We start from the raw sequence: 27,332 nt of genomic DNA on the forward strand, positions 1-27,332 counted from the left end.
TATCTTCTTTATGCCAGAACCACACTGTTTTGATTACTGTAGTTTTGTAGTACAAGGTAGAATTGGGAAATATGAGTACACCACATTGTTCTTTTTCAAAATTGTTTTGGCTATCCAGGGCCCCTTATAAATCCATATAAATTTGAGGATCAGTTTTTACATTTTTGCAAAACAGGCTGCTAGAATGTTGATAGAGAGTGCATTGATTTTGTGTATTTCTTTGAGTAATACTGACTTCATAACAAGGTGTTTTTTGTGTTGGTTAGTTTTTTAACTTCTTATGTTCAAGGAAATCGCCATCATATCACTAGCTGGATAAAAACTTAAGGATCAGACAGTTCAACAACTAAATTCCAGAATTAAGATATTAAAATGCTAAAATGTACAGAGTACAACAAAGATTACAAGACAAACAAGAAACAGGAAATGATGGCCTATAAAACATCAGAAACCATCAACGAAAAAAACAAGAGTTTGAACATACCAGACAGAGACTTCAAAACAATGATCTAAAATATGCCAAGAGCTAAACAAAAACATACAGTGAGAACTAAAGGATATCATAAAAATGATATATGAACAAAGTGAGAATCTAAATAAAGAGATAGAAATTATAAAAAAGAACCAAACAAAAACATTGGAGTTAAATACCACAATAAGTGAAATAAAAACTTCCCTAAAGAGTTCACCAGCAGAACTGGAGGTGGCAGAGCAAAGAATCAGACTCAAAGATAAAACAACTGAAATTAAGGTTTGAGGAGAAGAAAAAGAAAATAATGAAGTAAAGAGCCTAAGAGATCTGTGGGACAGTATCAAGCACAGTAATATTATGTGCATTATGGGAGTGCAAGACAAAGAAAGAGAGAAGGGGGCAGCAGGAATATTTGAAAAAATAATGGCAGAAAAATTTATAAATTTAATGGATCATATGAATATTCACATTAAAGCAGCCTGACAAACCCCACACAGGATGATACCCAAACAGGATACACTTGAAGATAACCACACTCAGATACATTATAATCAAATTCTTGAATGCTAAAGGCAAAGAGAGACTACTGAAAGCTGAAAGAGAGAAGCATGTACCATGGAGCCCCATTAAGATTAAGTGCCAATTTCTCATCAGAAACCATGGAGACAGGAAGGTAGCAGGATGAAATTTTAAAATACTGAAAGAATATAATTGACAACCAAGAATTTTATATCCTGTGACACTAGCTTTCAAAAATGAGAGACTAAGACATTCCGAGATAACAAAAACTAAGGGACTTCCTCATTAGACCTACCCTACAAGCAATGATAAAGGGAGTTCTTCAAATTGAAAGGAGAAGACACTAGACAGTAGATCAAAGTACCATGAAGAAATAAAGATCTCCCATGTGGGTAATTATAAATGCCAGTATCAGTACTATTACATTGTATTTTTGGTAAGTAACTCCACTTTTTGTTTCCTACAGGATCTAAAATGAAAACTAATGATAAATCTATGGTTTTGGACACGCAACGTATAAAGATATAAACTGTGATGAGAACAAAAATTGATTCTTCGAAAAGACCAATAAAATTGGAAAACCTTAGCTAAACTGGCATCAACAAAAACAAAAACAAAAAAACAAAAAACACACAAATAACTAAAATCAGAAATGAAAACGGGGACATTACTACTGACCCCAAAGAAATAAAAAGGATAATAAGAGAATACCATGAACAACTATATGCCAACAAATTAGATAACCTAGATGAAATGGACAAACTCCTAGAAACACACAAACTACAGAAGATCTCAACATACCAATAGCAAGTAAACAGACTGAACCAGTAATCAAAAATCTCCCAACAAAGAAAAGCTGTGGACCAGATGGATCATGGGAGCACCAAACATTTGAAGAATAACTAACACCAATACTGGTCAAACTCTACCAAAAAACTGAAATGGAGGGAACACTTTCCAACTCATTCTCTGAGGCCAGTATCACTGTAACACCAAAGCCACATAAAGATGCCACAAGAAAAGAAAATTACACAACAATATCCCATATAAACATGGATGCAAAAATCCTCTACAAAATAGTAGCAAACCAAATCCAATAGTGCCTTAAAAGAACTACACACCATGATCAAGTGGGATTTATCCCACGTATGCAAGGGTAGTTCAAAATAAGAAAATTAACGTAATACACCACATTAATAGAAGAAAGGAAAGAAACACAAATGAGCATCTCAATTTATACAGAAAAGGATTTGACAAAATCCAGCACCCCTTCTTTTTTTTTAAACAGTTTTATTCATACACCATAAAATCCATCCTGTGTACAATTGATGGCTCTTGGTATAATTGCAAAGTTATGCATTCACCACTACAGTCAATATGACAACATTCTCATTTCTTCCAAAGAAAAAATTACCATACCCTTTATATCCTCCTATTACTGACATTTAACTTTGTAAGTGCCTTTGTTGCAACTAATGAAAGTATATTACAATGTTACTGTTAACTGTAGACCTTAGTTTACATTAATTGTATTTTTCCCCATATAACACACTATTATTAACACCTTGTAATACTGGCATACATTTGTTCTAGTTCATGTTAAGGACTCTCTTATATTTATACAATTTACCACCATCATTACCCACTCTGGGTTTCGTTAAGGTATACAGTCCCAGTTTTTATCCTCTAGCTTTCCTTCTCCAGCACCCCTTCTTGATAATAACACTAAAAAGGTGGAGGAAGAGAAGGGAACTTCCTCAACCTGACAAACACCATTTACGAAAAACCTACGGCTAACATACTCAATGGTGAAAGACTGAAAGCTTTCCCTCTAAAATAGAGAACAAGACATGGATGACCACTGTTACTATTACTATCCAATAAAGTACTGGATGTTCTAGGCATAACAATTAGGCAACAAAAAGAAAAAACAGGCATCTAAATTGGAAAGAAAGAAGTAAAACTTTCCTTACTTTTAGATCCTGTATAGAGAAAACTCTGAAAAATCTACAATAAAGCTACTGGAGATAATAAATGAATTCAGGAAAGTTGCAGGGAAGATCACACAAAAATCAGTGGTGTTTTTATACACTAATGAGCAATCTAAAAAGAAATAAAGAAAAGAATTCATTTTACAGTAGCAACTAAAAGAATCAAATATCTATGAATAAATTTAAACATGGAAAACTAAAACCCTGCTAAAAGTAATTAAAGAATTCCTAATAAATGGAAAGACATTTGTGTTCATAAATTGGAAGACTAAATATTAAGATTTCAATTCTACCTGTGGTGGTATGGAGGTCTATGTACCCTAGAAAAACATGTTCTTAAAGATAATCCATTACTATGGGTGTGAACCCATCTGAGTAGCTCCTTTTGATGAGGTTACTTCAGTTAAGACGTGGCACACCTCAATCAGAATGGGGTCTTAATTCTATTACTGGAGTCGTTTATAAGCTGAATGGAATTCAGACAGAGAGAGAAAGCCACAAGGGAAGCAGCCACAAGCTGAACACCAATGGAACCAAGAAGAGAAGGGAGAGACCAGAAGATGCTGCCATGTGCCTTGCCATGTGACAAGCTAAGGACCAAGGAACACGAACAGTCAGCCCCAGAACAACACAGTCTTCAGGGACAAAACATCACCTTGATGATACCTTGATTTGGACTTTTTTTCCTAACCACAAAACTTTGAGCCATTAAATTTCCATTATTTAAGACAATCCATTGCATCATATTTGCTTGATCAGCCAAGGAAACTAAAATACCATCCAAAGTGATTTACAGATTCAGTGCAATCCTAATCAAAATTTCAAAAGCCTTCTTGGCAGAAATGGAAAAGCCAATGATCAAATTCATACGGGGGAAAAAGGGAAGGAGCACCAAACAGCCAAAACCATTTTGAAAAAGCAGGCCATAGTTGGAGGAGTAACACCTCTCGATTTTAAAACTTACTACAAAGCAACAATAATCAAATCAGCATGGTTACCGGCACAAGTATGTTTGTAACACACACACACACACACACCCACACACACCCACACACACCAACAGAAGAAGAGTTCATATAAAAACCCATACATTTATGGCCAACTGAAATCTGATAAGGGTTATCATCACTTTGATTGTGGGAAAGAAGGTAATCAGAGTTTTCTAGGGAAACAGAACCAACAGGAAATATGTGTATTATATAAATATGATTTTTTTAAATAGGAAGTGTCTCACATAACTGTGAGGATGGGCAAGTCTAAATTCTCCCTTCTGACTGCTGAAATACCACTTCTCCTTTTATGGCCTTCAACTAATTGGATGAGACTTCTATTGTTGAAAGCACACTCCTCAGTTGATTGTAACAAGAGATCAACTTATTGAAGATTTAAAACCATGAAATATCTTCACAGTAACAATTCAACCAGTGCTTGCTTGACCAAACAACTGGAAACCATAACCTGGCCAAGTTGGACACATGAACTTAACCATCACAAATAATCTCTTCAACGTATGGTGATGTGAAAATTGGATATATGCTTGCAAAGGAATGAAGTTGGACCACTACCTCACACAATATACAAAACTGACTTGAGAGATCTAAGATGGCAGCATAGAGAGGAGTGGAAGCTAAGTAGCCCCCCTGGAACAACTAAAAAAAACCAGTAACAACTAGTAAATAATCCGGAATAACTGCAGGGAGACAAATGTGACCATCCACTCATCATACACCAACCTGAACTGGGAGGAATGCCCAAGATCACAGCATAAAATCTGTAAGTAAAAACTGCAGATCCAAATCAGGAGACCCCTCCCCCACAGCCTGAGCTATAAAGCTTTGTGGTGCCAGAGAGAAGCTTTCTCCCAGCAAGCAAATAAAGCTCAGCTGAGCTCCAACTGGGGTTTTAATTAGCAAGTGTGAACTGCTCACTACGAGGTACGAATCCCCAACAAGTAGACAGAGGTTTTGGGTGACAACTGACCTTAGAGAGCCGAAGGGTCGCCTTGGACTAGCTCTGTTCCTTTTTTGACTCAGTGGAGAAAGCCTCAGCCATTTTCAGTTCCCAGTTCTGTGACCCACACAAGGGTATAGCACAGGCAGAGAGAGACCACTGAAATGCTAATGACCTCCCGCTAGGGCATCAATCTTCTCTAAGAGGAAAGGGGTGGGGCCCAGCTCTACTACCTGCCTTTCATTCAGAACTTGGGGAAAAAGAGCCACACCTCCTTACACCAGTCAAAAATTATAGGCCAACAGGCGCTACCTGCTGGGCAGAAAAGCACAGTGACTGGAGGCATCAGAGGGTGTACTAATTTTCTAAGACACACCCTCAGGGAAACCGGATACTGAATATTTCTTCCTTCTGGGATCTTAGCCCATTTTGGTCTGGGGAGGCCTGATTGGGGTGACCAAGGAAACCATGCCTAGGCAACAGAAAACTGCAACCTACACCAAGAAAAATGAGGTTATGGCCCGGTCAGGGGAACAAACTTGCACTTCAACTGTGATGCAGGAATTGAAACAACTAATAATAAGTCAATTCAAAAAGCTTAGGGAGGATATGGCGAAAGAGCTGAACTGTATAATGAAAACACAGGACGTACATAAGGTAGAAATTGAAAGTTCAAAAAACCAACTGGCAGAATCTATGGAAATGAAAGGCACAACACAAGGGATGAAAGACACACTGGAAACATACAACAGCAGACCCAAAGAGGCAGAAGAAAACACTCAGGAACTGGAGAACAAGGCACCTGAAAGCCTACACACAAAAGAACAGATAGAGAAAAGAATGGAAAAATACTAGCAACGTCTCCGGGAACTTAAAGACAAAATGAAAAGCAAGAATTTACATGTCGTTGGTGTCTGAGAAGGAGAAGAGAAGGGAAAAGAGGCAGAAGCAATAATAGAGGAAATAATCAATGAAAATTTACCATCTCTTATGAAAGACATAAAATTACGGATCCAAGAAGCACAGCGTACCCCAAACAGAATAGATCTGAACAGGCCTATGCCAAGACACTTAATACTCAGATTTTCAAACATCAAAGATAAAGAGAGAATCCTGAAAGCAGCAAGAGAGAAATGATCTATCACATACAAAGGAAGCTTGATAAGACTATGCGTAGATTTCCCGATAGAAACCATGGAGGCAAGAAGGAAGTGGGTAATATATTTAAGATACTGAAAGAGAAAAATCACCAACCAAGAATCCTATATCTGGCAAAACTATCCTTCAGATACGAGGGAAAGCTTAAAATATTCTCTGACAAACAGACAATGACAGAGTTTGTGAACAAGAAACCTGCTCTACAGGAAACACTAAAGGAAGCACTGCAAGCAGAAAGGAAAAGACAGGAGTGAGAGGTTTGGAAAACAATTTTGGGAGATAGTAGCACAGCAATGTAAGTACACTGAACAAAGATGACTGTGAATATGGTTCAAAGAGGAAGGCTGCGATCATATGGGACACCAGAACAAAAGACAAATGATAAAGACTGAGACTGTGTAACTCCGGGAAACCTAGGGTGCTCAACAATTGTAATAAAAGTTACAAATATGTTTTTACATGAGTTAGAACAAATGAATGTCAACATTGCAAGGTGTTAAAAATATGGTGGGATTGGGGGGAAAATACAATCAATGCAAACTAGAGGCTAGAATTAACAGGAACATTGTATTATGCTTCCTTTAATGTAAGAAAAGCAATATAACAAAGCTAAATGCATATGGGGGGGTGGGGAATGGGGGGGTATGGGACTTCTGGCATTGGTGATGCTGTCTCTTTATTCTACTTTAGGTTAATGCTATCTTTCCTTTTGTCACCTTCTAGCTATCAAGTTTTTTTTTTTGTTTGTTTTTCTCTTATTCTCTTGCCTTTTTCTTTTGCCTCTCTGCCTTCTTTGACTCTTCCTCCATCTTTGTGGAAGAAATGTTCTTATATAGAGAGTGGCAATGGTGCTCAATACATAAATCCATGACTATATGGGGAACCAATGATTGTTTACTTAGGACAGAATGCATAGTGTTTGAACAAAACCAATTTAAAAGAAATGGGTTGATGAAGAAACCTTGAGGGCACTATATTGAGTGAAATAAGACAGATACATAAAGGCAAATATTGCAGGGTCTCACTGATATGAACTAATTATAATATGTAAACTCACAGACATGAAATATAAGTTATCAGGATATAGAATGAGGCTAAAGAATGGGGAGTGGCTGCTTATTATGAGCAGAATGTTCAACTAGGGTGAACTTAAATATTTGGAAATGGACAGGGGTGATGGTAGCATGTAATGAGAATAACTAACAGTGCTAAAAGGTGTGTGAAGGTGGTGGAAAGGGTAAGCTCAGAGTCATGCATGTCACCAGAAGGAAAGTTGGAGGTAAAAGATGGGAATGTATAAACAGTGAATCTTGTGGTGGACAATGTCTGTGATTATACAAATATTAGAAATCTCTCTCACAAACTAGAATAAATGTATGTCACTATAACTACAAGTTAATAATAGAGAGGCATTAGGGAAAAAATATATACCTATTGCAAACTATATGCTACAGTTAGTAGTATTTCAACATTCTCTCATCAACAGTAACAAATGTACTATACCAAAACTATGAATCAATAACGGAGGGGGGCGTGGTTAAGGGTATGGGAGGATGTGAGTTTCCTTCTTTTGTCTTTGTTTCTTTTCTGGAGTAGTGAAAATGTTCTAAAAATTGCGTTGATGGATGCACAGCTGTATGGTTGTGCCGTGGGCAACGGATTGTATACTTTGGATCTTTGGATAGTTGTATGATATCTGAACAAACTCAATTAAAAAAAAAAAAAAACTGACTCAGAAGTATCAAGCACTTATCCATAAGAGCTAAATCCATGAAATTCCTAGAATGAAACATGGGGGAATGAATAATGATGATTTTGGATTTCATAATGACTTTTTAGTTACGATACCAAAAGCACAAGAAACAAAAGAAAAAAACAGATAAAATGGACTTCAACAAAACTAAAACCTTTTGTATATCAAAGGTAACTATAAGAAAGTAAAAAGATAACCTATGGAATCAGAAAAAAATATCTGGAAACCAAATATCTGATAAAGGTTTAATATTGTCAGTATACAAAAAACTGCTAAAACGCCACAAGAAAAAAACACAACCCAAATAAAATATGGCAAAGGACTTTAAAAACACTTTTCCAAAGAAGATATACAAATGGTCAATAAGCACATGAAAAGATTCTCAACATCATTAGCTGTGAAGGAAATGCAAATCAGAATCACAGTGACATACCATTTCATGCCTACTAGAATGGCTACTATTTTAAAAAGAGGAAAATAACAAGAGTTAGAGAGGACATGGAGAAATGGGAACCCTCATACATTGCTGGAAAGAATGTAAAATGGTACAGTCACTGTGGAAACAGTTTGGAGTTTCCTCAGAAAGTTAAATACAGAATTACCATATGACCCAGCAATCCCACTTCTGGGTTCTAACAGACATTTCCAAACCAATGTTCATAGCAACTATTTTTGACAATTGCCAAAAAGAAGGTGCAACTCAAGTATCCATCAACAGATGAATGGATAGACAAAATGTGGGGAGATAACCAGTCTGGCAGCCAGGAGTTCCCATGATGGAACTTGGGAACCAACAGACTTGTGTTGGCCACATACGGAGACCTTATTATACTGCGAGGTGCCTACACTCAGCCCTGAGGTGGATCCCGGTGGGGTCTGGTGCTGGGGAGGACAGGGGGGCCTTCTTCTTCTTCTTCTTCTTTTTTTAACATTTTATTTAGAAATAAATTCAAAGTTATAGGAACAGTTGCAAAAACAATACAAACCCCATACACAGAACTCCAGCATTCCCTGATCCCCACCAATACCCCAATCCACTAACTTTAACATGTTGTCACACCGCTATTTCTTTCCCTCCCTCCCTCCCTCCCTCTCTCCCTATCTATCATCCATCATCTGTTGCTCTGTCTTCTGAACATATGAGAGCTAGCTGCACACATCCTTGAACAAACACTATAATTCACATATACAATTCCCATGAACAAGAACATTCTTTTATGCAATCCCATTAAGCGCAGCTAAGAAGTACAAGAGATTCAACAATGATACAAAGCTTACATTCTATATTTCCTTTTCCTTATGTCTCAACTGTGTCCCTTTGAGCCTCCTGTCCTCCATCCTCAGATCCCATTCAGGGTCATCCTTGGCATTCAATTGTCATCTATTTAGACTTTTTTTTTTCCTTAATTGTGGAAACATATATACAGCCTAAATCTTCCCATTCCACCCCCTCCCTAGCCTTTCATTAGTGGGATTAATCACATTTAGAATGTTGTAATGCTATCACCTTCCCACCATCCATTACGAGAAATTTCCCTTCACCTCAAACAGCAAACCTACACTCATTTTTTTTTTAATCTTCATTTTATTGAGATATATTCACATACCACGCAGTCATACAAAACAAATTGTACATTCGATTGTTCACAGTACCATTACATAGTTGTACATTCATCACCTAAATCAATCCCTGACACCTTCATTAGCACACACACAAAAATAACAAGAATAATAATTAAAGTGAAAAAGAGCAATTGAAGTAAAAAAGAACACTGGGTACCTTTCTCTGTTTGTTTGTTTGTTTCCTTCCCCTATTTTTCTACTCATCCATCCATAAACTAGACAAAGTGGAGTGTGGTCCTTATGGCTTTCCCAATCCCACTGTCACCCTTCACAAGCTACATTTTTATACAATTGTCTTCGAGATTCATGGGTTTTGGGTTGTAGTTTGATAGTTTCAGGTATCCACCACCAGCTATCTCAATTCTTTAGAACCTAAAAAGGGTTGTCTAAATTGTGCGTAAGAGTGCCCACCAGGTCACTTTTGGACTTGGCTCCTTTTGGAATCTCTCTGCCACTGAAGCTTATTTCATTTCCTTTCACATCCCCCTTTTGGTCAAGAAGATGTTCTCCATCCCACAATGCCGGGTCTACATTCCTCCCCGGGACTCATATTCCACGTTGCCAGGGAGATTCACTCTCCTGGCTGTCTGATCCCACGTAGGGGGGAGGGTATACACTCATTTCTTAACTCCCCATTGCCCCTTCCCCCATTTCTCTTAACCCATACTCTACTTTTCATCTCTATGGTCATATTCTCTGATAATTTCTGTGTTTACTGTGGGGCTTAAAATTAAACTCTTAAATCCATAACAATCTTGTTTTTCTTTGATACCAACTTAATTTCAATAGGATACATAAACTATGTACCTATACTCCTCCATTCCCTCACCTTTATATAGTTCTTGTCAAAAATTACATATTTTACATTGAGTTCAAAACCACTGATTTGTCATTAGTTTGTGTATTTTATATCATGTAGGAAGTAAACAGTGGAGTTACAATTCAAAAATTATTGACTTCTATTTGTATTACATTGTGGTCAGAGATTATGCTTTGAATATGTTCAATTTTTTTTTTTTTTTTAATTTATTGAGGCTTGTTTTATGTCCCAGCATACAGTCCATTCTGGAGAAAGATCCGTGATCACTAGAGAAAAATGGGTGTCCTGGTGATTTGGGATGTAAGGTTCTATATATGCCTGTTAAAATTCTCTATATCTCTTTCTCCTTTCTTTGTTTCTCTGTTGGTAGCACTCCCTTTAGACTCTGAAGTAGTGCAGGTCTTTTACTGGCAAACTCTCTCAGCATTTGTTTGTCTGAAAAATTTAAGCTCTCCCTCAAATTTGAAGGAGAGTTTTGCTGGATAAAGTATTCTTGGTTGGAAATTTTTCTCTCTCATAGTTTTAAATGTCATGCCACTGCCTTCTCACCTCCATGGTGGCTGCTGAGTAATCACAACTTAGTCTTATGTTGTTTCCTTTGTATGTGGTGAGTTGCTTTGCTCTTGCTGCTTTCAGAACTTGCTCCTCCTCTTCAGTAATTGAGAGTCTGATCAGAATATGTCTTGGAGTGGGTTTATTTGGATTTATTCTATTTGGAGTTCACTGGGCATTTATGCTTTGTGTATTTATATTGCGTAGCAGGTCTGGGAAGTTTTCCTCAATGATTTCTTTGAATACTTTTTCTAGACCTTTACCCTTCTCTTCCCCCTCTAGGACACCAATGAGTCTTAAATTTGGACATTTTATTTTATCTATTGTATCCGAGATCCTTTTCAATTTTTTCGATTTTTTTTCTCCATTCTTTCTTTTGTTCTTTCATTTTCTGTTCTGTGGACCTCTAGGACACTGAGTCGTTGTTCAGCTTCCTCTAATCTTGTACTATGAGAAACCAGAGTCTTTTTAATTTGGCCAATAACTTCTTTTATTTCCATAAGATCTTCAATTTTTTTAATTTAATCTTGCAATTTCTTCTTTATGTTCTTCCAGGGTCTTCTTTATGTCCCTTTTATCCTGCTCCATGGTCTTCCTCATGTCTTTTATATCCTGTGCCATGTTTTCATTCCTCGATTGTAATTGTTTGATGAATTGTGCCAAGTACTATGTCTCTTGTGATATTTTGATTTGGGTGTTCGGGATTGAGTTCTCCATATCATCTGGTTTTATCACATGCATTAAGATTTTCTGTTGTGTTTGGCCTCTTGGCATTTGCTTTGCTTGATACGGTTCTTTCAAGTTGTAAAAAAAAATACCAATCTAATTTTTAAGAAACACAGTTTGGTGGCGTACACTTTCTCTAACTAACCAGCAGATGGCGTCTGCGACACACCTATACCCCTCAAGTCAGTTCTTCTCAACTCTGTCTCTGTGGTGTGTGGGGAAATGACTTTTGTGGGGTTCAGTTGGTGAACTCAGTTTGGGTTTGTTGTTGGAGCTGTCCGCCCTGAATGTTGGGCGTGTGTCTGGGTGGTTAGGGAGGCAGGACAGCTTTAATAATCAAATCTCCCAGGTGTTCCCGGAGATTCAAGGCTGTTGCAAGAGTCTAAGCCTTCATTTCAGTTTTGCCCCAGATTTTCTCTGTCGCTGACCCACAAACCACCAGCATTGATGTAGCGTCCCTGGGTTTTCCGAGCAGGCCCCCCTTCTCAGCTGTGATCTTCCAGGACCTCTGCTGAGGGAAGGCTGTGCTACGTCACTAGTGCGCATTGTCCCTCAAGGGAAGCCCCGGGCTGCTGAGCTGTGCAGGGGCACTCTCTGCCTGATGCAAAGATTAGCCTATAATTCTTGCCTGGTGTAAGTTCTGAATGAAAGGCAGGTAGTAGAGCTGGGCTCCACCCCTGTCCTCTTAGAGAAGACAAACGTCTCTGGGGAGGTCATTAGCATTTCAATGGCCTCTCTCTGCCTGTGCCACACCCCTGTCTGGGTCACAGAACTGGGAACTGTAAATGGCTGAGGCTTTCTCCACTGAGTTGAAAAAGGAACAGAGCTAGTCCGAGGCGACCCTCCGGCTCTCCAAGGTCAGTTGTCACCCAAAGCTTCTGTCTACTTGTTGGGGATTCGTACCTCATAGTGAGCAGTTCACACTCGCTAATTAAAACCCCAGTTGGAGCTCAGCTGAGCTATATTCGCTTACTGGGAGAAAGCTTCTCTCTGGCACCACGAGGCTTTGTAGCTTGGGCTGTGGGGGAGGGGTCTCCCGATTTGGATCTGCAGTTCTTACTTACAGATTTTATGCTGTGATCTCAGGCAATCCTCCCAATTCAGGTTAGTGTATGATGAGTGGACAGTCACATTTGTCCCCCTGCAGTTATTCCGGATTATCTACTAGTTGTTTCTGGTGTTTCTTTAGTTGTTCCGGGGGACTACTTAGCTTCCACTCCTCTCTATGCTGCCATCTTGGATCCTCCCCAGGTTTCACCGCCTTCTTCTTGAGAGGAGAGTGGATGCAGAGCTGAGCAGAGTCAATCCGACAGAGACAGTCTGTATTCTGCTGCCTGTGTGCCTCCTCCATGGAGGCCCATGGTAGGTATGGGTGGAGAAGCGGGGACAAAGAGAGTGCCACATGGAAGCACGAGGAGACCTTCCCCTACTCATGACCTGAGGGCCTAATGCAAGCAGGGAACCTGTGGGCTGATTAAAAGCGCACTTCTGAGCTGGCTGAGGGCCGGAGAGGGTGAGGCTCACAGCCCCAAGGCTGAGATTGATCCACTCAGAGGCTTGGGAATCACCAAGACCCACTGTACCCTTAAGGAGATTTCCCACAGAACTGCACAGTGCCCACCCCCCACCCCCAGGGCTAGCAGTGTCCAGTGGGCACTGAGAACTGTTGCACTGATTGGATTTCCATCTGGTTTGGAGCCCAACCAGCCTGCAGCCACAGTCAGGGAAAAGCAGGCCTGAGGGGAAGAGGTGGCCCAGAGCACCATCTGCTGGGAAGAGAGGGAAAGTGCACACCAGCAAACTGCAGTTCTGCCAAATTTTATACAGATGTCCAAATAGACTTGCATCTCCCCAAATAACCTTATCAGGATAAGCAAATGCTGAGAACTCAAGAGAAAATCACAAAGCGTACAAAGATACAAGAAAATATGGCCACGCCAAATGACCAAAAAGCTGGAGAAGACAAAAAACTTAGAACAATTAATCAAAGTATATACAAATCTCCAACACAACTTCAATGGGTTGGCTAAACACATAAAGAACAACAAAATAAAACTAGAGGAATGTAAAGAATTTGCAAGAGTAATTAGAAAAATAGCATATCTTACAAAAATGAAAGATACTGTAGATCAAATTAAAAATATATTAGAGATACAGTGTAGCATATGTGAAGACAGAAGAAAGAATAAGTGAACTACAGGACAGACAATTGAATGTGAATGCACAAAAAAATGGTGAAAAAGATTGAAAAATCTGAAATGGATATCAGAGAAATGATGGACAACACGATGCACACAAATGTAAGAATCACTGGTGTCCCAGAAGGAGAAGAGTTAAGAATAAAGGGCTATCCCCCCTACGTGGGATCAGACACCCAGGGGAGTGAATTTCCCTGGCAATGTGGAATACGACTCCCGGGGAGGAATGTAGACCTGGCATCGTGGGACGGAGAACATCTTCTTGACCAAAAGGGGGATGTGAAAGGAAATGAAATAAGCTTCAGTGGCAGAGAGATTCCAAAAGGAGCCGAGAGGTCACTCTGGTGGGCACTCTTATGCACACTTTAGACAACCCTTTTTAGGTTCTAAAGAATTGGGGTAGCTGGTGGTGGATACCTGAAACTATCAAACTACAACCCAGAACCCATGAACCTCGAAGACAGTTGTATAAAAATGTAGCTTATGAGGGGTGACAATGGGATTGGGAAAGCCATAAGGACCACACTCCACTTTGTCTAGTTTATGGATGGATGAGTAGAAAAATAGGGGAAGGAAACAGACAGACAAAGGTACCCAATGTTCTTTTTTACTTCAATTGCTCTTTTTCACTCTAATTATTATTCTTGTTATTTTTGTGTGTGTGCTAATGAAGGTGCCAGGGATTGATTTGGGTGATGAATGTACCACTATGTAATGGTACTGTAAACAATCGAAAGTACAATTTGTTTTGTATGACTGCGTGGTATGTGAATATATCTCAATAAAATGAAGATAAAAAAAACAAAAACAATAAACAAAAAACGTCACTACTAAAACGTCATATACTTTTTCCCCAGAAATTTTCCCCCAGGTAATGATTAAATAAAGAAAAAATCACTTAAAAAAAAAAGAATAAAGGGCTAGCAAGAATATTGGGAGAGATAATTGGGGAAAACTTCCCAAGCCTTATAAAATACATAAATATGCAAATCAAAGAAGTCCAATGAACACCAAATAAAATAAATCCACATAGACCCACTGCAAGACCCATACTAATCAGACTGTCAAATGCTGAAGAGAAGGAGAAAATGCTGAAAGCAGCAAGAGAAAAGCATTCACCACACACAAAGAAAACAATATAAGACTACTCAGTGGGCACCATGGAAAAGAGAAGGCAGTGTTATAACATATTTAAGATTCTGAAAAGAAAAATTTCCAGCCATGAATTCTTTATCCAGCAAAGCTGTCCTTCAAAAGTAAGGGAGATTTAAAATTTTCACAAACAAATGCTGTGAGAATTTGTTAATAACAGACTTGCCCTGCAAGAAATACTAAAGAGAGGTCTGTTAGCTGAAAAAAAAAAGAAAGGAGAAAGAGATCTGGAGAATGGCACAGAGCTGAAGAATATTAGTAAGGTAAAAAAGAGGGGAAAAAATAGAACTGACAGAAAAAAACACAAAAAATAAAGATAAGATGGTTGGTTCAACAACTGCCTTTAAGGTAACAGCTTTGAATGTGAATGTGTTAAACTCCCCAATTAAACGATATAGACTTGCAGAATGGATTAAAAAGTTTGATCCATTGATATGCTGTTTAGAAGTGACTCATCTTAAACCCCCTGACACAGAGATTGAAAGTGAAAAGATGGAAAAAAGTATTCCACATAAGCTGTAATCAAAAGAAAGCAAGGGTAGCTATACAAGCACCAGACAAAATAGACTTTAAATGCAAAGATGTCACAAGAGACAAACATGGACACTATGTATTAATAAAAGAGATAATTAACCAAGAAGAAAAAAAAATCATATATGTTTATGCACCCAATTAAAGAGCTTCAATGTACATGAGGCAAACATTGGCAAAACTCAAAGGAGCAATAGATGTTTCTACAATAATAGTGGGAGACTTCAATACACCACTCACTTCTATAGACAGAACAACTAGACAGAGAACCAGTAAGGAAACTAAGAACCTAAACAATGTGATAAATGAATTAGACTTAAGAGACATATACAGATCATTGCACCAGGATATACTTTCTTCTCCAGTGCTCATGGAACATTCTCCAGGATAGATCATATGCTAGGGCACAAAACAGGTCTCAATACACTTAAAAAGACTGAAATTATTCAAAGCACTTTCTCTGACCATAATGAATGCAGCTGGAAATCAATAACCACCAAAGAACCAGAACTTTCACAAATCTATGGAAGCTAAAGAACACACTTTTAAACAATCAGTGGATCAAAGAAGAAATTGCAAGAGAAATCAGTAAATATCTTGAGGCAAATGAAAACGAGAATACAACATATCAAAACCTATGAGATGCAGTGAAGGTGGTGCTGAGATGGAAATTATTAACTCCTAATGAATACACTAAAAAGACTTAACTAAACAACTGAAGAAGCTAACTAACCCTAAAGCAAGCAGAAGAAAAGAAATAACAAAGATTAAAGCGGAAATAAGTGATCTGAAGAACAAAAAAACAATAGAGAGAATAAATAAAACCAAAAGTTGGTCCTTTGAGAAGATCAACAAGATGGATAAACCCTTACCTAGAGTGACAAAGTCAAAAAGAGAGAATATCCAAATAAACAAAATAATAAATGAGGGGGGGTCTTTACAACGGCTCCCAAAGAAATTTTAAAAATCATAAAAGGATACTATGAACAACTGTACTCCAACAAATGAGATCTTAGAGGAAATGGAAAATTTCCTGGAAACACATAACAACCTATACTGACTTGAGAAGAAATAGAAGACTTCAGCAAAGCAACCACAAGTACAGAGATCCAATCAATCAGTCCTCTAACTCATTTTATGAAGCTAATATCACTCTAAAACCCAAACCAGATAAAGCTACAAGAAAGGAAAACTACAGGCCAATCCCCCAATGCAAAAATTCTCAACAAAATACTTGCAAATCGAATTCAAAGGCACATTAAAAGAATTATACACCACAACCAAGTGGGGTTCATTCTAGCCATGTAAGGGCGATTCAACAAAGAAAATCAATTAATGTAATACAACACATTAACATATCAAAAGAGAAAATCAAATGATCTGTATAGACGCTGAAAAAGCATTCAACAAAATCCAGCATCCTGTTTTAATAAAAACACTTCAAAAGGTAGGAATTGAACGAAACTTTCTCAATATGATAAAGAGCATGTAAGAAAAACCCACAGACAGCATAGTACTCAATGGTGAGAGACTGAAAGCCTACCCCTCTAAGATTGGGAATGAAGTAAAGCTGCCCATTGTTACCACTATTATTCAACATTGTGCTATAAGTTCTAGCTAGAGAATTAGGCAAGACAAAGAAATAAAAGGCATCCAAATTGGAAAGGAAGAAGTAAAATGTTCATTATTTGCAGATGATATGATCCTATATTTGGAAAACCCTGAGAAATCAATAACAAAACTACTTGAGCTAATAATCAAATTCAGCAAAGTGACAGGATACAAGATTAATGAACAAAAATCAGTAATGTTTCTATACATTAGTAATGATGTAACAGAAAAGGAAATCAAGAGAAAAATTCCATTCACAACAGCAAATAAAAGAATCAAGTATCTAGGAATAAACTTAACCAAGGACGTAAAAACCTCTACATAGAAAACTACAAAACTTTGCTAAAAGAAATCAAAGAGGACTCACTACTCTCCCCACTATGTGGGACATGACTCCCAGGGATGTGAGTCTCCCTGGCGACGTGGGACGTGACTCCCAGGAATGAGCCTGGCCCTGGCATCACGGGATTGAATATGCTTCTTGACCAAAAGGGGGAAAAGAAATGTAACAAAATAAGGTTTCAGGGCTAAGAGATTTCAGATAGAGTCGAGAGGCTATCCTAGAGGTTACTCTTATGCTAGCTATAGCTAGATATTGCAAATTGCCACAGTATGCCAAGTGCCAAGTAACAGTAGTCTCAAAAACCCTAAAGAATACTCTATAATAAAAGTTTCACCCACTAAGTTTATTTTTCAGAAACTTAAAACTTCCCGTTTGTTTCTATGCCTGATGAGTCCCAAAACCTATAGGCACCAGTCTCTTCAAGAACGTCAACCAGCTGCATAATGTCAACACTCCTTTTCAACACGAACAAGTTAGAGTGGTCATTTCCTAGATATCCACGAAGATTGAGACAGTGATCAAATGAGAGGGAGGAGCAGCATTTGACAAAAGATTATGACTATTGAATCATTATACAGATATTTCTTTTTAGTCTCCCTGTATGAGAACAACTAGAAGGAAATAACTGAAATTGTGGAACTGTAACCCATACCGTATTTTGAAATTTGCTCTATAACTACTTGTTAAACTGCACTTTGAAAGTTATCACTTTCCTGCATATATGTTATATTTCACAACAAAAAATTAGTTAAGCTAAAAAAAAATATTATAGGTTAAATGTCAAAAGTGCAGTAGGAGCACAAGAGAAGGCAGTGTGATCTGGCCAGGAGTAACAGAAGAAGGGAAATCTGAGATGAGTCCTAAAACATGAGTAGTTGTTTCCCAGGTGAGCATGAACTGAGGAATGGCATTTCAGTTCAAGGAAACAGACAAGGCACAGGCAAAATGTTTGATTCGAACTGGATTTGTAGCTGGGAGGTGAAGAGAGAAACAAATAAAGGAGGAAGGCATGGGCCAGATCATGGCAAGCCATGTATGCTAAACTAAGAGTTTAGACTTCATTCCATAGATAAGAAGAAGGTTTTAAAGGATTTTCACCAGATTTTCATGTCAGATCACTGTAATGGCATTGCGGGAGACAGACTACAAATATAAACATGGACGCTGAGACACTGGCCAGAAAACCACTGTACTTGTTCAGGCAGAAAAGACGAGGGCTGAAGCCTCAGTGGTACCAGTGAGAAAGAATTCACTTGGGACAGGTAATTCTTTTCTATAATTTTATCATTCTGTTCTTTGGCAAAGGTTCACAGTAACAAAGATATCATTCCTCTGTGACTCAAAGTATAACTATGAAATAGTATTAGCTCCCATGAACTACGCACTCAGTATGTTCTAGACACCTGCCAGCAGACCATCGCCTAACAGACCAGATTTCCAAGTGAGGCCATGCTACATGAGCCCCTGCAGCTGGTCATCTATTTTGGCAAACTTCTGTTCCCACCAGAAGTTGTATGGCTTCCAAAGATCAGCAGGGCATGTTTACAGATTTTTTTTGTTGTTGTACTTGTCAAAATTACATAATTTAATTAAGGTTACATAAATGGATGAAATATAAATACAAAAAAACCCCACAAAACTTCTTAGTTCTTAAAAATTAGTTGCTTGCTTTGGAAAGACCCACTGTAGATGAGTTGGCTAAATAACAAGAATAACAGCAGCAGAAACAACAGACTGCTACTGGATTTGGTGTGAGCAAAGCAACTATCAAAAAAAAAAAAAAAAAAAAAAAAAAACTGGAAGAAATACAGGGAAAAACACTAAGGTTCTTAATTTGTATACCATCAAAGAGGAAAAGTAATCAACACCAACCTAGTTGTTTAGAAACAAAATAACAAAGAACACATCAAAAAACTGTACAAATTTTTGGAAATGGCACTTTACAAACCTAAGTAGAAAAAAATTTCAAAAGAAATTTCTTCCTTAACTACTAGATCATCTCAAAAAGCCAGAATCTTAGAAACAACTAAATGTAATATGAAAACGCACTTACAAGCTTGTGGATTCTGAAAAGCCACAGCTTTGTCAATTTTCAGCTGAGGCTGAAGGGCAGAGACTTCCCAATGACGAAATTCTGGTGCTGTGGCGACATTGAGCAGGAGCTCCATGAGAATCTCACTATAGAAGACACCAAGGTAACAGTTACAAGTCTAAAATGAAAAAACAATGCCCAAGATTCTACATAACTAAAATGATCTCAATATTAAACTTGAGACCTGGTGGTAAGAACAGTATTGAGTAAAGTTCGTGAATAATAATTCAAACCAAAATCAGAAGTCGTAATCCGACATTTCAAAAAGACTAGAACCAAGCAGCTGAGTATTTTGAAGCAGATGTCCTAAGAACATGCAGATACTTACATATCATCCCGCCGGCATTCTACAGTGTAAGCCAGGTTTTCCCTTGTTGCAGTCACACTGAATTGGAAATAAATTGCAGTGAATTATGTGAATCAGAAGAATGAGCTTTCTTTTGTATCTTCCTTGTTAAATCAACTAATCACTTTTGGAAAAAAAAATTTTAAGTATAAAAAAGTACAAAAAACAATGCAACTAAGCCCTGCGTACTCAGCAACCAAAAATTAAAAATATTAGTATATATTTTTAAAAAAGAAAAAAAATCACAAAGTTGGAAACTATTTGTACCCTTTTCAGGCCATCTGCTGCATTCTCTCACTCTAGAGACAACCATAATCATCAACACTAAAGAGTAGTATTTTGTTTAAAAAAAAATTATAAGTGTACCAAATCTTAAAAATATTGCAACTTGATTTTTCATCCAATATTGTTTCAATTTCTGCTACGCTGATATAGATCTAGTTCATTCCTTGTGTAGTATTCTCATGAGATGACTATGACATATTTTATCCACTTCCGAGGGAGATCATTTCCAAACTTTACAAAGAAAAAGACTATCTGCATGTGGATTAAAAACTGTTGGATTGTAGGATATGCCCATTTTAAATTTCATTACTCTCTGATTCTTTTCTAAGTGGTTGTATCAATTTATACTCTCATTAGCGGTATAAGAGTTTTCCTTCTCCCTTATCATTGTGAATACAAGATATTATCAGAAATCCAATAGGTATGAAATGGTATCACACTGATAAAGACACGCTGGGGTTTCCTCTTCTGAACATAGCCTGTTCTATCCTTTGTCAATCTATTTCCTCTTTGGTTGTTTTTTCCTAATTTGTAGTTCTTTATTTTTCTGAATAGTCATTCTCTGCATGTTTTAGACCTTGTGGATATCTTCTCATTGTCAGTTACTTCAATTTTTACTTTGTTTATGTCAAAGAAGATGTTTTAAGTTTTGATATAGTAATATTCATGTCTTTTCTCTTTTGTGCCCTGTTTAAGCAATCCTGTACCACCTTAATAACAGAAAAAACTTCCAAGTGAATATTTTCTGATGTTTTCACTATTCATTCTCTTATGAATATGTTAACATACCTTAATTTACCACCAACTGCTTCAATTCCACGGGTTATCTTGAAAGATGAAGCACCTTTTGTAGTCTTAAAAAAAAAAAAAAAACCATTTTTAGTTTTTCAATGCTAAGTGTGCCAAACAGCACATCTAAATGCTATTAGCAGATTCAAAAGGAACTTTACCTAAAAGTGGATCCTTTTTTAGTTTAAGAATTATAAAACAAGGTTCACCAAAAAAGCATAAGTATAGATTTTTATATAAAGCACATTTAGGTAAAAAATCTACTCTTAAATGCAAGCTTACTAGATGCATCAGTCTATTCTGAAAGAGACTTACATACGGAAAAGAGTACTTTTCTTTCCGTTTTTGGCAATTCTCTTCCTTTCCTTTTTTCCCCCTTTTAAAGTGATTTCTTATGATCTAACACCAACATTCAGATGGCCACTAATATAATGCTTCTCTCTAGCAAACAATCCTGTGGTTTTACATGTTATAACTCAGTTTCTCTTTTTGTTAGACCAAGATTCCACAGCATTGACTCTCAAACATTTCCAAACCTATCAAGGTGGTATAGATGCTTACCAAACTGGATGAAAGACGCAGCAAATGAGACGTTCCCAAATTGTTGGAGTCCTCATATCTACTGCCTGCTTTAATGAACAACCCAATTCTTGATGTAGGAGCATAGTTTTCCAGAGACGCAATCACTAAGCCATTTGGTAATCTGGTAAACTGTATTTAAAATAAAGTAGAGAGGTCATTAATATCTTTGTTTTACCAGGGAGAGTGAGGCATGTGCTGATTCCAAGGAAAGACTTAATGGGACTAACCTCAAGATCCTGAGGATGTGGAGGCGCTCTGGGAGGGGCAGCTGTGGCTTTAACTTTGGGAGCAACTTTGAGGGAATAAAACCTCTAAACATAAAAAAGACAGTTATGCTCATTTCTCACAGGAACGGTGCTTTATACAAAAGCATTGGATTCTAATGTACTTAAGCAACAGAGGGTGTTCTATGACAAAAGAATGCTACCACCTCCATAAGAAAAGTTCACTGAATAACACGTTTTGGAATTATTAACCTACCAGGTTACCCAAGCCATTCTCAAACCTCTATTTGAATTTTAGAACATCCTGCAATACTGAGTTTTATATGTTGATTTTTTACCATGTAAAGAGTTACTGTATTTCCTTTTACCTTCCAACTAAGTTTCAAGTGGTTCTTTTCTAGCTCTAATGCTTTGAAATTTTTTGAAAAAGTGTAGGATTGCTACATCCATACCCTTTTATAGATTTTAGCATCATTGACTAGCTTATCTGTCCAGAGTCTCATCCTTTTAGTCTATTTTCCCACTGAAATGACTTCATCTCCTTGATTATTTTAGTAGACTTTAAAAAAGAAAGTATACCAAGGAAAACTTCTTTTGAGCCTCCAAAATCTCCCACAGTATCTTCATTCTCTTGAGTACTACACTAAGGCCACAAACAAGGGTTTTACCTTCCTGAGACTATTAATAATGCATCCACAGCAGACTCTTGATATATGCAACCACTGGTGGGATAAAGAGGTTCTCTCAAATATCAAATAATATACAAAGTACATTAACTTACTTGTTATGGAAAAATGACATACAATATCACAAAATTCATTTAGATTGTGATGGTCATAAGGTTACTACTGGAGATGTTAAGGGCTAATAAAATTTGGTACTCTCAAGCTTAAATGAACACTAACATGTTGCCCGTTTCCCAAGGACCCCCACCAGAGGCTACTTACACTGAGCCTCCCAGAAAGGCTATGTGTTGGGCATTCAGCATCAGTGCTGCACTAAGTTGGCTGTTGGTTTTCATTTGTAGTTAGTATTGCTTTTTTTAATTACAAATTACAATTAGTTTAGTTTTATCATCAATTTAGTCTGCTGGTGTGGTACAGTTAACCCTAGTTGTGATTTTGGCCTTTGATTTTCCAAAAAGTAAATTTTGGGATATGTGGGAAAAATAACAGTTTAAATATAAATAATCCACAGTTGATTGCCAGGGATTTAGGTGTCTCTAAATGTGTCTGAACAGTGACACTTTGTTGGTTATATGCTTCTTATAATTTGTCCCATTCAGATAACTTGCAAATAACTATCCTAGTAATTATCACAAAATTACTGGATTACTGTTTTATTAATAAAGCATGTATAAATTCTCTTAAAAAATCAGCACTACAGCTAGAAACAAAATTCCTTTCAAGTTTACTGCAATTTGTTTACCTTGGTTCTCTCCAACTCACTTTCTTTCTTTGAGTCCTTTTTTTCTACTACAACGGGGGTGGGGTGATCTCTGCCAGTCTAACTGGGTTGCCCTTAAATCTGTGTATCTAGTTTGTTTAGGCATGCCAGGAAGGGTAACACGATTACATCTTCAATTATGGCACTCATGTAACTCACATTACCATCTATTTTGTCAATAAGCCCAGGGAAACTCCAGTCCCAGGTCCTGTCTTTTGCATCTTTTCTTGCACGGTTTCTCAACTTTGGTACTACTAGTTCTGGGATTGGTAATTCTTTGGTATGGGGGGGGGGGGCTGTCCTGGGCAGCACTCAGGCTGTCAGTAGCATCTCCTCCCGAAGTTGTTACAATGTCTCCAGACACTTACAAAAGTCCCTTAGGGGGCAAAATCGCCCCCAGACCAGATTTTTAAAATCAGTGCTCCGCCACCCCACTCCCCACCCTCCCCAACCATGCTCTACAGTAATACACTGATGCTTGACGATTTTTCTCCTGCGTTTCATTCGGGCATGTAAGGGGAGCCTTAAGCAGCTCCGGTAGAGAGACCAAGACCACCTCTTGGAGGATCCCTCTAACGAGACCAAGCACACGTTATATTGCTAGGACCCTTTAATAGCTAACAATGAAGTTCCAGGAACCGATAAACGCTATACCTTCATTAGTTCATGTCTTAATTATAACCTTACTCATAAGCCCATTTAACGTTTCAGGAACCTGATGCTCCGTGATACACCAAGGAGAAGAAGCCGCAAGAGTAAAGGGGCAAATGGGGTGAAGGAATTTGGATTTGTGCCGCCTCCCGGCCTTGGGGTCTCGCGGTCTCCTTCTGAGGCCCGCAAGTGCAGCTTTGACCTTCAGAGCTCTCTCCGTGGAGTCGCTTCCCCTCTGCTCTCAAACACTCTCCCTCTCTTCAGGTTTTCTGGCGTAGGTCTCTTTTGCTCACAGCGCGCGCTGGGCCTCCAAGGCCCGACCCAACCTGCAGCCCACTTCGCTAGCAGGGTTCAGCTGAAGGGCAGACCGAAGCCCAGGGCCCGGGGTCCCCAAACGGGCACCTCCGGCCCATGTCACATCGCTGACAAACTGCTCCCCAGTCCTTCCCCAAACCCGCCGGCTGTGCTCACCAAAAAGGAGCCAGCTCTGGTTAGCAGCTTCATGGCTCAAGATTTTTCTGACCCACGGTTACTGCCGGCTTAAAAGAAAGCAAGATGGTGGCGGAGGACCGGAGTTTCCCAGCTCTCCCCGCGAACACGCTTTCTCACGCCCCTATGCGCGGCGGGACTCTCTATACGGAGGGCGCTCTACTGCTCCCAGGAGGTGGTTGGACTAGTCCAATCTCTTCGAGAAGCGCGATAGGAGGACGCATAATTTTGCAGGTAAATATACAGCAGATAATTTAGTTAACCTCTTTTTGGATTCTTTTTCTGGATATTCACTCTGTTATTTTTTTCGGTCTACGATTACGACAGCGCATCACAGTCCTCCCCTCGACTTTGGATTTTTCCGAGCTGGATTGTCCAATGAAATAGCCCCTTTCCCGAGATTCCACAGGCGGTCTCTGGGCTCTCCCCATGTTTTGGGCTCACGGAGTTTTGGTTCCCTGGACGGTAGGGTCTCAAAGAGAGTCATTCTATTCCGCCTTTCTGCAGACGCTTCGGGGTTTGGGCCTTGAAGCTGGGCATTCGGGCCGCTTGCTGGGCCAAGCCTGTAGTAGATCAATAGCTCCGTGAGAGCCGAGGCCGTGTACGACGAATTCGCAGCTGTATCCCCTAGAACAGGCCAGGACCTGTGGTCTGCCACCTAGGGAATTCTCACAGCTAAGTTTTCTGCTCTCGTGGAGTTTACACTGTAGGCTGGGATGACGTTGTGAGTAATAACGTAAACTATAGTTTTCATATGAGGAGAATAAGTTTTTGAATGGTAGGTGTATGTGTGTGTGTGTGTGTGACATGTGTGTTGAACTCTGCATATTGTAGAGACAGTCCTGTGAAGATCTAGGAAAAGAGTTCACCCATTCTTCAACGAGTATTAACTGTAAGGTGCCTTGTGCTGGATTAAGGTGTGGTCCTGCCTCGTGGGGATTTACGGTTTAGTACCTTGCTACTTGTGGCTGGGAAACCAGCAACATCAGCATCACCTGGGATTTTGTTAGAAATGCAGAATCTCGGGTCCTACACTGGACCAGGAACTGTTTTTAACAAGATCCCGACGTGATCTGTGTATACAAGTTTGGGTCGCGCTGGTGGTGTAGATATTCCAGAGCGTAGGCAAATTTTTGTCCGCCACCACTTATGGCGTCCACAGTAGTCTCTCTTGCTGTCTAACATGACTCCGGGTGACATCCAAGACCTGGTCATTGAGAATCTGGTGCCAACCCATTTCTCCCTACCAGAGACTGTGAATTTGATTCCTCCTCTCCATTCCCACTACCAAAGCCACTGTTCAGTTTATCATCACCACTTAATAACTGGTTTCTCTGCCTTCAGGGAGGCACTTCTAACCCACTCCTAACCCAACAGTGGAGTTTCCGAAAGTGTGGTAGAGTTAACACCAGTGGTGCATGAGGTAATTTTAAGTTGGTACATGGGTGAACATTGTTCCATTTTAATAGTTACATATTTGTTTGGATTATGGCAAGTAATGCTGGTAATGGGTTTCTTCCTTAAATACAGGCATAAAAGAAAAAATGTTGATTTAAACAAAAGCAAGTAAGTTAATTACAGGTGTTATGGAGATAGGGCAAAAATCATGAAGAGGTTGTACTAATGAGTGAAGTTTGGGAACCATTGCTCTGATCAAGTCACTTCCTTGCTTAAAGTCCTTCATAGACTCCCATCTTTTCCAGGATAAAGTCCAAATTCATTGACTGAGTCCAGTTATTAGAACTTCATCATCAAATAGTTCAGGTTAGGCAGTACATGCACACACACACACCCCAACCCCTTATAATTTTCCCTTGTTTTTACCAAGGGTTATAACACCATCTACATATCAAAACTCACTGGGACCCAAATATCCTGAAGAGGCCAAGAATTTTCTGTGCAAACATGTGGTAGGATCTGGAACATGTTAATTCATGATATCAGCTACATAAATCAAAACCATGAGTTTATTCAGAATTCTGCAAAATTTCCTATTAAGCTTTCAGCTACAATATGAGTGCATCTTGTGGACAGATCTACTTCCACACCATATCATGCCCTCCTGAATTCCTTGCCTGCTTGCTCATTTGAAGGCTGCTTATCTGTGCTTGGAGAGGAGTGAAGGTAGTTGAGATGGATGCCATTTGTTTTGGTTTGCTAATGCTGCAAAATACCAGAAATGGATGGGCTTTTATAAAGGGGGTTTATTTGATTGCAAATTTACAGTCCTAAGGCCATGAAAGTGTTCAAACTAAGGCATCAACAAGAGGAACACTGGCATCTGGAACACCTCTGTCAGCTGGGAAGGCACGTGGCTGGCATAGGCTGTTCCTTTGCTCCTGGGTTGTGTTTCAAAATGGCTTTCTCCAAAAATGTCTCTGGGCTTCATCTCTTAGCTTAGCATCTCCAGACATCCTTCTGTCTGCATCTCCATGTGTCTCCAAGCATCAGCAAGCATCTGAGTCGCCTGGTATCCTTAGCATATCCTGGGGCATTTCTGTCTCTCTGTTCTCTGTGTGAGCTTCCTCTAAAGGACTCCAGTAAACTAATCAATATCTACCCCGAATGGGTGGGGTCAAATCTCCATGGAAACATTCAATCAAGAGGTCACACCCTAATAAAAAAGATTAATAAATCTGCCCCACAAGATTGCATTAAAGAACATGGCTTTTGGGGGGACATAGTATATCCAAACTGGCACACCAGTATTAACATATGTGCGGTATCAATTAGTGCATATTGTGAGGTTTCCACCTGATTCCTTACCTTTAGCTCTTAACAAGTCCTACAACTAATCACAGTGAGAGAGGAGCATAAATTCCCACTTTGTGTTCCCAGTCCCTCTATTCTTTGAAGCATTAATGCTTGGAGTAGTAAGCCCCTGTACTACTTTGCAGGTAGTACAAGAATTGAGAATGGAAGACACAAAAGGAGAAAGCAGGTGACTAAGAGAGTAAAAAAAGGAGACAAGGGAGATAAGAAGAGGGTTCTCAAGATGGCGCTCCAAGTTGCTTGTGTTCTTTCTCATT

General features: G+C 38.8%; 1 protein-coding gene across 1 annotated transcript in view; it reads right to left on the reverse strand.

Moving 5' to 3' along the window:
* Positions 1–24,421, reverse strand: part of LOC119517065 (cytochrome b-c1 complex subunit 2, mitochondrial) — a 72,890-nt gene extending 48,469 nt beyond the window's left edge. The window contains exons 1-6 of the mRNA XM_037813552.1: positions 24,286–24,421; positions 21,721–21,804; positions 21,473–21,622; positions 20,912–20,976; positions 19,820–19,876; positions 19,453–19,577 (exon numbers count right to left, since the gene is read on the reverse strand). Of these exons, the coding sequence (XP_037669480.1) occupies positions 19,453–19,577; positions 19,820–19,876; positions 20,912–20,976; positions 21,473–21,622; positions 21,721–21,804; positions 24,286–24,318 (514 nt within the window). The 5' untranslated portion in view covers positions 24,319–24,421. The remainder of the gene's footprint in view (positions 1–19,452; positions 19,578–19,819; positions 19,877–20,911; positions 20,977–21,472; positions 21,623–21,720; positions 21,805–24,285) is intronic.
* Positions 24,422–27,332: the final 2,911 nt, after the last annotated feature.

Source organism: Choloepus didactylus, chromosome 21 (genome assembly GCF_015220235.1).
Source record: "Choloepus didactylus isolate mChoDid1 chromosome 21, mChoDid1.pri, whole genome shotgun sequence".
NCBI lineage: Eukaryota > Metazoa > Chordata > Mammalia > Pilosa > Megalonychidae > Choloepus > Choloepus didactylus.